Here is a 13,024-nt window from a genome sequence, read left to right as displayed (position 1 = left end):
TTGGGGTATAAGATACCATCTGATTGGAATATGAAAATTAAAGCATTTCTCTTAACAGCACAGTACCATTGCTGAAGTTTCCATAGGTTTTCTAGTCCAAAGGTGTGAGTGAATATATATATATATATATATATATATATATATATATATTATATCCAAGTGTATAATATATATATAATAATTTCTATATATTTTAGATAAATTACATATATATATATATATATATATATATATATATATATATATATATCTGTATATAAATAAGGTACTTTCTATCATCATGATGTCACACCATACGGAACTGCATGCAGCAGTACAGATAGGCAGAGATGCCGGAAGCACCTCATCGCGAGGCGCGCTGAGCTCACGTCAAAGCTGTGCGGCTGTCCAGAGTCTGTCTTTCCATCGGTCCTCCTCTCCTCTCTTCTCTTCGTGTCTGCTCGGTTTTTATGAAAACAATGACTCTGAAGGATTTGCACCTGTGCTAGCGCTTGGGAAAGGTCCATGCAGGAATGGGCACAGTCACATGATGAGTGAGATGGCATCGTCCCCCCAAAATAAACTCAAACCAAACAAAAATTTAAAAAACAGAACAGGACTAGAAAACTCAATTTTTTTTGACATATCTAAAAAAGGGGACAAGAACAGTAGTCATTTGTTCTCCCCGTGGGGTCAGGAATGAAGAGGGAGGAGGGAAGAGGGGCTTGACTTCTTCTGTTCACAAGAGAAAGGATGGAGGGGCTTCTTCAGAGTTTTTCAGGGGATGGGACCCAAATGTAGTGCCCAGACTGGTCCTCAATGATTTGCTTGATTTTGTTATAAATCTCTTCCAGTGAGTCACCCTGTACAATGGCTGAAGTGAAGAGAAAACACAATTATTACCGTGGTCCACAGCACCCCCAAACCCCAGCAATATGGCCTGTGCCAATAGGTCTACAGCTCGGTCTGGCATGCAGCGACCACATGGCCATGGGATTGGTGTCACTATGTTGCTGTCTGTGAGCCTAGTGCAGCAAGAGGAACTGGCAGGTGCTCCAAGCCCAGGGCTTGAAGTAAATTTGCTGAGACGTGAGACTAAGTAGCAATGAATAGGAAAATGTATTGCTTACAAACTTTTATTGCACGCCCATTAGATGCCAGACGTTGCAGTTCATGCTGCCCTTGGCCACATGAGGCCAGCAGCTGGCAGTTCTCAAGCAGCCATAAGCAGAAGACTGGGGAAATTCCAGTTATCTAGAGAAAGAGCTGGAAGCCACAATTTCTGGCAAGAGAAAGTGCTCCTGGAGCCGTTACATCTGCTTTTTCAGAGGTCAGCACAGCACACAGGACACAGATGCTCACCGTAAAGCGAGCTCCAAAACCCAAGAGATGACAGGACAGTTACAGATCCTGTCCTGGTCCATCTAGTAGCGCTCCTGCTAGAGTTTACTCTGCATGAACCTGCACATACATGTCAGTGCACGTGAAAAGGTAAGCAACATGCTACAGACACCCTGCCAACCTCTGAGAAACTGACCTCTATGGTCACATGCACACACACACTGACAGACAACTTGAACACCACACCATGGAATCATCAGCAACAACAAACATTTCTTCAGGACCTAAAACATGCAAGGCCAAGTCCTGGAAGTGGGGGGAGAGCAGCATAGCACTGTAAGGAGCATCCACTCTAGTTGGCACACGAAGACAAAAAGAACAAAATGATCTAAGGCAGCACTGGTGATAGTGGTAGATACTATAAACTGGCTAACTGCTCTGGTGAGCTGCAGGGCACTTGAGTACTTTGGAAAGGTATAAGCTCAAAAGCCCCCAGAAACTGTGCGAGGTGACTAAGCCTCAGAGAGACCCTTCTAGAACAGGCGTTGGCTGGTCCCACATGAGCAGGACTGGTCCTTACCTGTGAAGTACTCTCCGAACTCCTGATCCAGCTTCATGGCTTTGTCATAGATCTTATTTGCTTGTTCGTATGTCTGCCGTCGGTTCATTTCCCTGCCAATGACAGAAGAAATATAGTGCCGAACTAAAGTCCATGTTCTGATTAACACAAAGGATTATTCCAGGCTCCTTGAACACCTGCTCAGCTGCCCTCTGAGAGCAGCACGGCCCATGGCTCCACTTCTTCCTCAAACCTTCCAGGTCTAAAAGTGCACCCAAGAATGCGCATGTGGGCACTCACACCAGGAGCCCTCAGGGACCAGAGCTGGGGTGCAGGTCTCCCTTTGTGCTTCCACTGGGGCACCCATTGGCCCAACCAATCACTTCATTTTCTGTTTCCTTTCCAGGGCCCTCTCCCAGCCAGGAGTGAGTCTCAGCGAATACTTACATAAGTGCTTCAATGGACTTGGGCTTGATGAAAATGGCAATGGGATAAAGTTGTGCTTGCTGCAGCCTCTTGATAGCATTGCCAGAAACATCTAAGATGCAGTGCTTGCCCTGGAAAAGCAACGACTTGCATCAGCACTCCTGATCCCTGTCTCAGCCCAACCCAAGTACTTATCCAGTTAGCAACCCCAACATCCCCCTGGGGGAGACAGGAGATTCTAGCCTAGAAGATTCTACCCCAGAGGTACCCAGGCGCCACATTTTCTACTACTACCCAAAAAAGGCCAGGTCCACAGAGGGGGTCCTATTCAGGTGGGTGACACTATAGAGTGAGTTGCATGGATGAGGCAGGCAGACCCACCATCTAGGGGATGGGAATGTACAGGGTGGGCATGGCTTTGGTCACAGTGCCACATGGTGGGCCCTGTGCCAGGAGGAGGAAGATCCAGTGGACCTGTGGCGGGAAGCCTTCTGTGTGCCCTCTGTGCGGTACTTCACTAGCAGGGCCATCTCCTGCCCTTACCCTCTCTGCCACTGCCCGCACTGACTGGATGCTGGTCCCGTAGAGATTATCATTGAATTGGCCTGCCTCGATGAACTTGTTGTCCTGAATGTCCTTCTCCATTTGTTCTCGAGATACCACGAAGTGGTAGTCCTGCCCATCCACCTCATTCTCACGCCGAGGCCGCGTAGTATCTGAAGGAAAAAAGGAAATGCTGGGCAGCCCAAGGAGAATGACATGCTCCTCTCTCACCTGGGTGCTGAGGCCACTGCCGTGGCGAGATGAATGGGGAAAGGAGGTGGGAAGAAGTTTGTCTTGCCTACTTCTCCCCTAACCTCAACTCTCACACAGAAGGGGCTATTTCTTTCAGGTTCAACTGGACCAGAAAGGTGGGGTTTCCCAGACCAAGGCTCGACAGGGATGCCAAAGGTGATACAGGAGCCAACGAACATGATGAGCTGTCCAGTGGCCACACTGACCCACTTGGGCTGGGCCCAGGGCTGGTCCAATCATTCCTAACCATTGGCACTCAACCACTTCCCAAAGGAGCGAGCAGGCCACTCTGATATCTTAGTCCTCCCAACCCCATAAGCTTTGGGGGAATCTAGTGCTGCTTAATCTCTGCTAGGGTATTCAATGCACCCTTTCCATAATATAGCAGAGCAACAAATCACAGGGCATCAACACCAATACCCACGGTCTTCCTGGGCTCTTACGTGGCACACAGGATCCAAACTTATGCGGGAACTCTGAGATCAGGTCATCGTTGACTCTGTCCTTCATTGGGCCCAGGATGATTACAGGCCTTGCATAGTGAACTGGAGAGAAAGCGCATGGAGATAGTGAGCAAGGCCCCAACTGGACAGCCTGTTCTACCTGCAAGTCTGCCCAGAACACTGAGGCTTGGAGCCACCACTCAGGCAGGGCAGTGTCCACAGCCATTCACTGGCTTTTAACTACAAAGACATCAAAGAGCCTTTACTTTGAGAATATCTAAGTCCGAGGCACCTCCCCTTCCATCAGATTCAGGAGAAATCTCTGCATGGGCGCCAGCAGCTGAGCAGGGCTCTTTCAGAGCAGCCACCAAAGGGACATGACCAGGACCTCCATTTTAGCAGTGGCCACAGCCACTGAAATCTCCCTCTGCCATCCTTATAAATCCACCCTACCTTTTGGAAGGCACCCTGGCAGCAAGCACAGGTGAGGCAGGGGGGTGTGCACACTGGGAGGCCACCCTGTCTCTAACAAAGGAAGAAGGGGAAGAGGACGAGACCCCGGGGGCTGCATGTGCCCTCCAGCTCCCCCACACTCTCCTGCCACCACGGCCACCATTGTGTTGGGCCCCATATCTGCCAAGACTGGTTGGAAGGCAAGATTCTCAGAAAATAGCTTACTTTCTTGCCGAGTTACTGGCTCATATGACAAAATAGCATCCTCTTGTCCTTCTGCAACAAAAAAGGAGACGTGTTAGCACTCCCTAATCTGCTTCCCCGCATCCTCATCTTCCTACAACACTCACCTCACTCCTACCTGTGTCAAAACAACCTGGTCAAGTCGTGCCTGCTCATACCTGCCCCATGGGTCTGTCTGCTTCCCGCTGGCAAAAAAGCACAGGAAGCCCCCACCACCCAGAGCAGGAGCTGGAGTCCTCTTGTTCAACAAAATATAGCTGAGCAGAGGCGTGACCCAGAAATCATGAAGCCTCCACCAGAAACCACCCCAAGTTTTCAGGAACTGTTCTTAAGGACAGTCACCTGTGCTCAGTTGCCCTCTTGCTCTGATAAGAATTACAGGGAAGCTTCAACTGGATAAGACACACTACTCCTGTCCCCGTGTCTGCAGGTCCCCAGAGCTGCAGCCTAACTTTGGCCTTTTAAGGGTCTATCTATTGCCCCATTCACTGGAATAAGCACCCAGAAAAATGGCACAAGACTGGGGTAAGGTCCCCAGTGTCCTTTAAGACCATGCTGAGGCCTGTACTCTCCTCACCGTAGAGCTCCATGTATCCTAGTAATGAGCTTTTCCCAAAACAGTTGCCAAGCCACTGGGTGCTGAGTGCCCGGAGGTGCCAAAGCAGCTGGCGGCAGTGCCAGGGAATGCAGCAAAGCTTGCATCAAGCCCAGGATGACTGCTCACAGGCTTCCTCTGAGCCAAAGACTCCTGGGCAGATTTTCCAAGGCCTCTAGCCACAACTGCCAAGAGGCCAGTGCACCCAAAGTTCATGAGTTTGGTTTGTGGCTTCTCTAGCTTAGTCACAGGATCTCTGAAGGCAAATGGGACAGTTACCTGACCATTTAACCCACTAAAAGGCAAGGACACCAAGCCTTAACCCAGGAGGGCCTGGTGACCTGGCAAGGCAATTCAGGACATTATCCCACTGAAGCCATCTTTTTTGGTGTGTGTGTGTGTGTGTGTGTGTGTGTGTGTGTGTGTGTCTTTGAGCAAATCTGTAAAATTGGCAGCATCTACAGCCCATAATGTCCCGTGGCAGGGATTTCCTCACTGGCAGCTCACCCTTCCCAGGGCCTCAGGGATGCTTTAAGTGGGGTCCCAGGCAGGATGCAGGCTTAATCCACGGCCTGAAGCCCATCCCAGAAGAACAAACTGGCCACAGCATGTCCAGGATCTGAAAGTGCACATGGCTGAAAGAAGCACTAGCCTCTCAAAAGAAATGGCAGCCTTGTGACGCTGGAATGAGGGTGGCTGGGACACATGGTGGAGCAACACGACATGGGGGAGAATGACACACACTTACTGGAGCTGCTTTCGCTGTCACTGGTGTTGGATGTCACTCCCTCTGCAAGCCAACAAGAAAGAGACTCCGATTCAGAACACACCCCTGACAGGTCACACGCGGCACAACACTCAAATGCTCCAGGAGCAAGACACAGCAGTCAGCCTAGTCAGGCCACAGGAGACTTGCCACGTCCAGGCTACCAACTGGGAGGCACAGCTCCAACGCTGAACCTGGCTACCTCTGAACCTGGCTACCTCGTACTAGTCCACGGAGCCTCTAAGTCTGCCAAGTCCCTCCCTCTCCACCACAAGCCCTCCATTCTTTGGCAGCTTCCTCTTCACCTGAATACAAAGAACTGACAATGGATGGCTTCCAACTCCTATGTCAAAATGTATCTCCCAAGGCTACCAATAGGAAAGGAAAGGCAGTGATGGTAGCAAAGAAAAGTCCAGGGACCAGGCTGCTCTTAAATTTTCCTCCCAGATAGAGGCCCAAAAATACAGAACTGCATGGTGCTCCTAAACGATAAGGCTAAGCACTGGGCAGGCTGCGCAGTCACCAGGTAACAATGTTTTGACCGCTTGGTGGGACCAACAGCTTTCCTGCCACCACTACCTAGAAGGGAGGGTGTGGCCTCAGCAGTGAGGGGTGCTTCCCCATCCACCCGACAGACAACAGACTTGGCAAAAGACAGACAACAAAGAACACCTGGAGGACAAGACGGCTCTCCTGTCTCAGAGCCTTGGAAACTGCCCACATCCGGGTGTGGGCGAACAGGCACACTCACAGGAGGCACAAGGCACAGTCTGGCCCAAACAAAGCCCACTCACCACTCCCCAGACAACAGGCGAATGAAGATGAAGAAACAAGGACACAACAAACTATGGAGAGAGACATTGCTCATTTCAGCCAAGATGACACTGTTCCAGACCGTGATATGCTGTGGCCTCCAGGAAGGACTGGCTGACTCAGCAGCCATGGCTAGTTCCTGAGCAATCCTGAGGAAGCTCCTCCAACCTTCTCGCCTTTTAGGGCTTACAGAGGGAGAGGGTATGCTCGCGGAAGCTGCCTGGCACAGCCGCATGTATGTGCTCCTTGGTGCACAGTGGGGGCGCTATGGCCCTGCCATCTGTGTCCCTTCATTTTCTACTCTAGGATTATTTTCAGAGAGGAGAGGCCAGTCAGGGTTCTCCCAAGTTAAAGCACTAAATATATATGGTCACAAATGCCGCTGAACCCCCCTCCAGCTCAGCCCCTTCAAAATGCTCTGTAGAAAGCCAGCCTGCATCTGTTTGCTGAATTCCTGGACCAGCTGGGAGATCCAAGATGCACGCTGGGTAAAGGGCTTCACAGTGCTCCTGCCCCTAGTCAAATAGAGTGAATCAGTTCATTCTCAAGTCCAATACTTTAGTGCTGGGTCACTGGGAGAAGACTCCAACCAGCAGGCACCCCTCACCTCAACAATAGGCTAGAGATGAGCTGAGTAGTCACCCTGGAGAAGTACTTTTGCCCACCTCACTTATAAGGTGGGATGACAAGGGTTGGGCTCCCCACCACTTCAAGGTATAAAAGGAAAACACAGACATGAATGACAGGCTTTTATTAGGGTACCAGGAACCCAGAGCAGAAGTATGACATTCACCACCACTTCTACTCTTCCTCCTACTGTGGCATCAGAGTTCTCACAAATACTGCCCTCCCCTCACCCTTCATCCTTACCCATACCCACGTCCCCTACACCCCCAACCCCAGCATCTCCATTCATGCCCAGAATACGGTGTGTACGTTTGACTTACTCAGGTTCTTTGCTCCATAATAATCGTCACTTAACCCAGGGAAGTCCTGATTTCATAGACAGCAAGGAAAAAGAGAGTGGGAAAAGGGAGGGAGGGAGGGCGGGAGGGAGGGAGAAGAGAGAAAATAGAGAAAAAAGACAGGGGAAGGAAGAATACAGAGCCAGGTGAGCATTAGTGACAGAAGTATGAAACACTATGAAGACCTATAGCTATAGCGAGGTTAAGACCTTTGCTATAGAAAGAATGTCCCAGGTCAAATAAGATACCTGGATTTCATTTGGTGCTAGAGGGACTTGGAGGGGACTATCTCAGGTGGTCTACAGCCTACAGGCCATCAGGGCAGGTGACATTCCAAGGCTTGGAGGACATGCCTTGACTAAATTTGTCTTTATAGAGTCAGATCTTTGCTTTGCTCCTGAAATCACCATTTCCCTCTGCAGTGCATGAAGAGCAAACACCTATGTTTGGCAGGTAGGCAGGCAGAATTGTCATCGTCCCAAGGAGCATTCCCCCAATACTGATTCCCTCTGCCCAAAGCCTTCAGGGAAAGCTTCATGCAGTTTGAGTGGACTTCAAAGCTGACCTGAGTTGTGTAGACCATGGGGGTTGAGCTCAGCTTTCAGAGGATAAGCACTAGGCAGCTTCATCTCTCACCCGACAGGTAAACTACCAATCAGCTGGGCCACTCAACAGTACACCCCTCCAGGCTCAGTGCAGAGGTTCTGGAACTCATCCGGTGAACTGTGGTGACTGTCTCCTACTGCTCACAAGCAGAACCAACTACACCTAGTGCTCTTACTGAGCTCCCTGGGATTGTGAGCCATATCCTTCATCTGGATGAAGGTGTCCTTGTCTCTCCTAGCAACTACCCTAGATATCAATGACCTACATCTACCATGACCATGAATCAGGTTGGCCTAGAAAAAGGGCATTCCCTATCTGAACTAGCCAGTCCCAAGAGCCCAGGACCCCAAGACCCCTCCTTGTGAGGTAGAAGAGAAGTTTATAATTCCATGAACCACATGAGAAATATTTCACCAGCCTGACAGGTCAGAACAATTAATTTCTAAGGCATATGTCAGAATATGAATATTCTCAGGATTAAATTTGTTCATAAAAAGTTCAGTTAGCCCTGGCCAGGTGGCCCAGTTGGTTGGAACGTCATCCTCTACACCAAAAGGGTGCGGGCTCAATCCCTGATCGAGGCACGTGCAGGCAACCTATCAATGTTTCTCTCTCACATCGATGTTTCTCTTTCTCCCTCCCTCCCTTCTTCTCCCTCTAGAAATTAAAAAAAACACACACACACATATCCTCATGTGAGGATTTTTATTAAAGTTCATTTACTTCAGCTATATGGTATTTTCTACCAAAGCAGCTTCATATTTCTCAATAAATCTTTATTTTGACAATGCTGAGTAGTCCCCCTTCCATGTCAATTCCTTCAGGAAGAAGGATTTTATTCTGAAAGCTGGCTCTGTAATCATTCTGGGACAATATGGGTCTGTTAGAGCCACATGGACATCCTGTGTGTGATTCAAGAGGTAGGCCCGATTCCAGTGAAGAAAAGGCTCTTCTCTTGACATAGGTGAGTGAAGTTAAGGGAAAGAAAACACAAGAGGAGGAAGCCAGGAGAGCAACATTGAGTCCCTAGACCTGGTTCTCTTGAAAATCCAGTTTTCCAAAGCTGGCACCGTGGCTGAGAACTGCTCATTGCCACCACAACAGAGCTCAGCCTGGCACTCCCAATACCAGCGCCAGGACTTTCTAGGAGGCCAGCCCCAGAACCAGTTCCACTCAGAGCCTCCAACATTCCTTTAGAGTGACGAGCTGGACAAAAAGACCCAATGTCTCACTGTGCAGACCAACTGCTACCTTGACTCTGCCAACAAGCAGGTACACATGCACACGCATGCACACGCCAGCACACTCACGTTCCCAGTCCTCTCACAAGGGGAGGTGAAAATGAGAAAGAGGGCGGGGCTGCACGCCAGCTGCTCTCTGTACCCTGCTGCTACTTACGTTCCTGTATGCTGCTCTCCTGGGCCATGTTTTCTTTGCTCTTGTAAAATGGGAACTTTCGAGAGAGGCGGAAACTCTTTTTACGTTTCGTTTTGATCGACTGTGAAAGAACATGAAGATGGAGGGGAAGGACAGAAGAAAAACAAAACAAAACAATGGATTTTAAAGCATGCAAGAAAAACTAAAATGGAGACAATGGTGAGCTAAATAAAAGACCATTTTTCACAAATGGAGTCTATGAGATTAAATGAAAGTTGATGTAAGAGGAAAATTATGTTTACAGGAAAATGTAGGGGTGTTAGACGTTTCTACCTAATCCAGACTCACAGCACTCACTGGTACTTCCAAAAGTACAAAGGTCACTGTAGCCACCTGGACACATGCCCTAAGATGCCACTGATAACTTCCCTCTACCACTACCATCGAAACTTCTTTGGCCTGTGAAGCTCATAGAAGAACAGGAGTGAATGGAAAGAGTCCTCGAGCCTCATTTGGTCTGAAGGGCAGTCACCTCCCCGGCTAGATGATGACGCCAGATTCTGTTCAGGGTCCCCACAGCTCCAACAGTGTCTGCAGCCAGGGAGGCACCCACAGTGGTTTCACGTGCCCCGAGCCAGTCAGCCTTGCAGACACTCCGACTCCACCACGTCAAGAGCCAGTTCCCCGGGGGAAGGAGCACACACACGGGCCAGGGAGTTTGAGGGCCCTCTCTCTGTTCTCAGAAAAGCAGTCAGTATGCTGATAGGACAGAGCCATCCCCTGACAAAAAGGGATTCTTTTGTTGTCCCCAGTTCTCTTATCCACCACACAGACACCAAGCTTCTTACTCCTCTTCACATATTGGCTGACTCCCTTGGGGATCCCCACTTACCCTGTTAGACTCAATCATGCCCGTCCTGGCATGGAACTTCACGGTTTTCAATCGAGCTCTTTCTTTCTTTTCCACTCTGTTTTGGAGACAAAAACAAATCCTATTACTGCCAGTGCATAGTTTCAGCAGTGGATTGCAACAGACACAGCAGCCATTTTTTGGCTCATTGAGTCATAACCATGTCCTGAGTACCAACTCTCTACCAAAAAGGAATAATAAAGTGAACCTCCTGCAAGCAACTTACAGTATAATCAGCAAAAAAGAAATCAGTACCAAGGAGAGGATGAGAAAGGCCTCTCTCGTGATCATGACAACTCACCTCTTCTTACTGGGGATCACACCAATTTGCTCGCTTTCTCCATGTGGGGTCACCAGTCTTGCCTGCCACCACTCATCATCAGAGGCATTAATAACATGCAGAATGTCACCATAGGAGAAGCTGAGCCCCTGGCTTGGCAGGCAGCTGTCCCGTGTCCGGTCATAATCAAACAGGGCCCTGAAACGCAGTGGAAGATGAAGTGATCATTGTAACCCTCAATGCCAGGTGGCTGGCACTCTGAAAGGATGGCATTGGAAGACCAACCCACAGAGTCAGCACAGATCCAACAGCCTCACAGCAGCCCAGAAAAAAATTCTTTTGTCAGCCCGAAATTAATATGTTCCAGGTTCTCAAACATTTTATTCCCCATCAAGAAACAATCTTTCTGACTCCCATCTCTTCCCAGCTTCCAGACACAAGAAGACACTCAATAGACCTCTCCCTCACCCACATCCTAGGGCAGTGATGGGCAACCTTTTGAGCTTGGTGTGTCAAACTTTGCCAAAAAACTGAGCATAACTCGGGTAGTGTGTCACTTTGAGGAAAAACATTATTTCGCAAATGTTTCATCCTCAGGAGCAGCAAATGTTTCATCCTCAGCATGCGGCCGCCTCAGCGGCCGCGTGTCATCAGAAATGGCTACGCGTGTCAGTGCTGACACGCGTGTCATAGGTTCGCCATCACTGTCCTAGGGAAACAAATTAGCTCTACCAATGGGCTTTCTCAATTTACAAATGTATCCTCAAAAAGCAGTTGAAGAAAGGACATAAAAATGTTAACTACAACCCAAAACAATGAATGGCACAGAATGGTATTCAATGCTTTAGAAACACAAAAGAGAAAAGGGCCCTGTGTCCTGGGGCTGCCAAGGAAAAAGTTAAGGCTGATGCTGACCCACATGATGATAAAGTTAAAAGGGACTCTAAGAAGAAGTCTCCTAGTTCAGTCTGTCTATCTGTCTGTCTGATATCCTATCTAATAAAAGAGTAATATGCAAATTAAACATAACTCCGCTACACCCACAAGCCAGGCCCACCAGCCAATCAGGAGCGAGTATGCAAATTAACCCAACCAAGATGGCTGCAGCCACGGAGAGAGCAGGAGGGAGGCTTGGGTTTCCCCGGTGATAGAGGAAGCCAAGCTTTCCGCACACCCTGGGCCTAGGCCTCTGCTTAAGGCTACAAAGTTTCAATTATAGAAGATAAATAAACCTCAACAGAAATGGCGGCAGCCATGGAGCTGGAGAGAGCAGGAGGCTAGGGTTGCCCCTGGCGATGGAGGAAGCCAAGCTTTCCACACACCCTGGCCTGGCTTGGCCTCCGCTTAAGGCTACAAAGTTTCAATTATAGAAGATAAATAAAGCCAAACAGAAATGGCTGCTGCCACAGAGCGAGCAGGAGGCTTGGCTCCGCTCCAGGCTACAAAGTTTCAATTGTAGAAGATAAATAAATCCCAGATACCAGGGCCTCCACTTGGGTCGCCGGGGGGCATGGCTGGCCTGCAAACCACCACAGGCCCCTCGCCCAGGCTGCCCCACGCCCCAAGGGAACCCCCATCCTGATCCGGGACACCCTTCAGGGCAAACCAGCTGGCTCCCACCATGCACCAGGACTCTATCCTATCTAATAAAAGAGTAATATGCAGATTGACCATCACTCCAACACACAAGATGGCTGCCCCCATGTGGTCAAAGATCCTGCCCCCATGTGGACACAAGATGGCTACCACAAGATGGTCAGCAGGGGAGGGCAGTTGGGAGGGACCAGGCCTGCAAGGGAGGGCAGTTGTGGGCGATCAGGCCAGCAGGGGAGGGCAGTTAGGGGTGACCAGGCCGGCAGAGGAGGGAAGTTGGGGGCAAACAGGCTGGCAGGGGAGCAGTTAGACATCAATCAGGCTGGCAGGGGAGTGGTTAGGGGGTGATCAGGTTGGCAGGCAGAAGTGGTTAGGGGCAATCAGGAAGGCAGGCAGGCGAGCAGTTGGGAGCCAGCAGTCCTGGATTGTAAGAGGGATATCTGACTGCCTGTTTAGGCCAGGACCCCACCGATCCTAAACGGGCAGTCGGACATCCCTAGAGGGGTCCCAGATTGGAGAGGGTGCAGGCTGGGCTGAGGGACAACCCCCCCACTGTGCATGAATTTCGTGCACTTGGCCTCTAGTATACATATAAGTAAATACACTGAGTGCCAGATTATTATAATCTCTGAACACATAATAATCTGGCCACTCAGTGTATATCCTATATAATAAAAGGCTAATATGCAAATTGTCCCCTCGACCAGGAGTTCGACCAGCAGGCAGGCCGGCCAACTGCCCATGTCCCATCCCCCTGGCCAGGCTGTCTGGACCCATGAATGAATTCATGCACCAGGCCTCTACTATACATATACATATACATATATATATATATATATATATATATATATATATATATATATATACTAGCGTTCCCGTT

General features: G+C 49.4%; 1 protein-coding gene across 4 annotated transcripts in view; it reads right to left on the bottom strand.

Moving 5' to 3' along the window:
- Window positions 1–244: 244 nt before the first annotated feature.
- Window positions 245–13,024, bottom strand: part of DLG3 (discs large MAGUK scaffold protein 3) — a gene marked incomplete at its 5' end in the record, with an annotated part of 77,711 nt that continues 64,931 nt past the window's right edge. For 3 of the 4 annotated variants that reach the window (XM_079764690.1, XM_079764691.1, XM_079764688.1), the window contains 10 exons: window positions 245–853; window positions 1,901–1,992; window positions 2,327–2,436; window positions 2,849–3,021; window positions 3,544–3,645; window positions 4,222–4,272; window positions 5,583–5,624; window positions 9,383–9,482; window positions 10,254–10,329; window positions 10,573–10,749. In XM_079764690.1, the coding sequence (XP_079620816.1) occupies window positions 747–853; window positions 1,901–1,992; window positions 2,327–2,436; window positions 2,849–3,021; window positions 3,544–3,645; window positions 4,222–4,272; window positions 5,583–5,624; window positions 9,383–9,482; window positions 10,254–10,329; window positions 10,573–10,749 (1,030 nt within the window). In that variant the 3' untranslated portion in view covers window positions 245–746. The remainder of the gene's footprint in view (window positions 854–1,900; window positions 1,993–2,326; window positions 2,437–2,848; window positions 3,022–3,543; window positions 3,646–4,221; window positions 4,273–5,582; window positions 5,625–9,382; window positions 9,483–10,253; window positions 10,330–10,572; window positions 10,750–13,024) is intronic. The other variant, XM_079764689.1, reaches the window with a different exon arrangement.

This window comes from Cnephaeus nilssonii (assembly GCF_951640355.1).
Source record: "Cnephaeus nilssonii genome assembly, chromosome: X".
Lineage (NCBI taxonomy): Eukaryota > Metazoa > Chordata > Mammalia > Chiroptera > Vespertilionidae > Cnephaeus > Cnephaeus nilssonii.
Note: the sequence above shows the minus strand (reverse complement) of the source record. Positions and strands in the feature narration are given on the sequence as shown.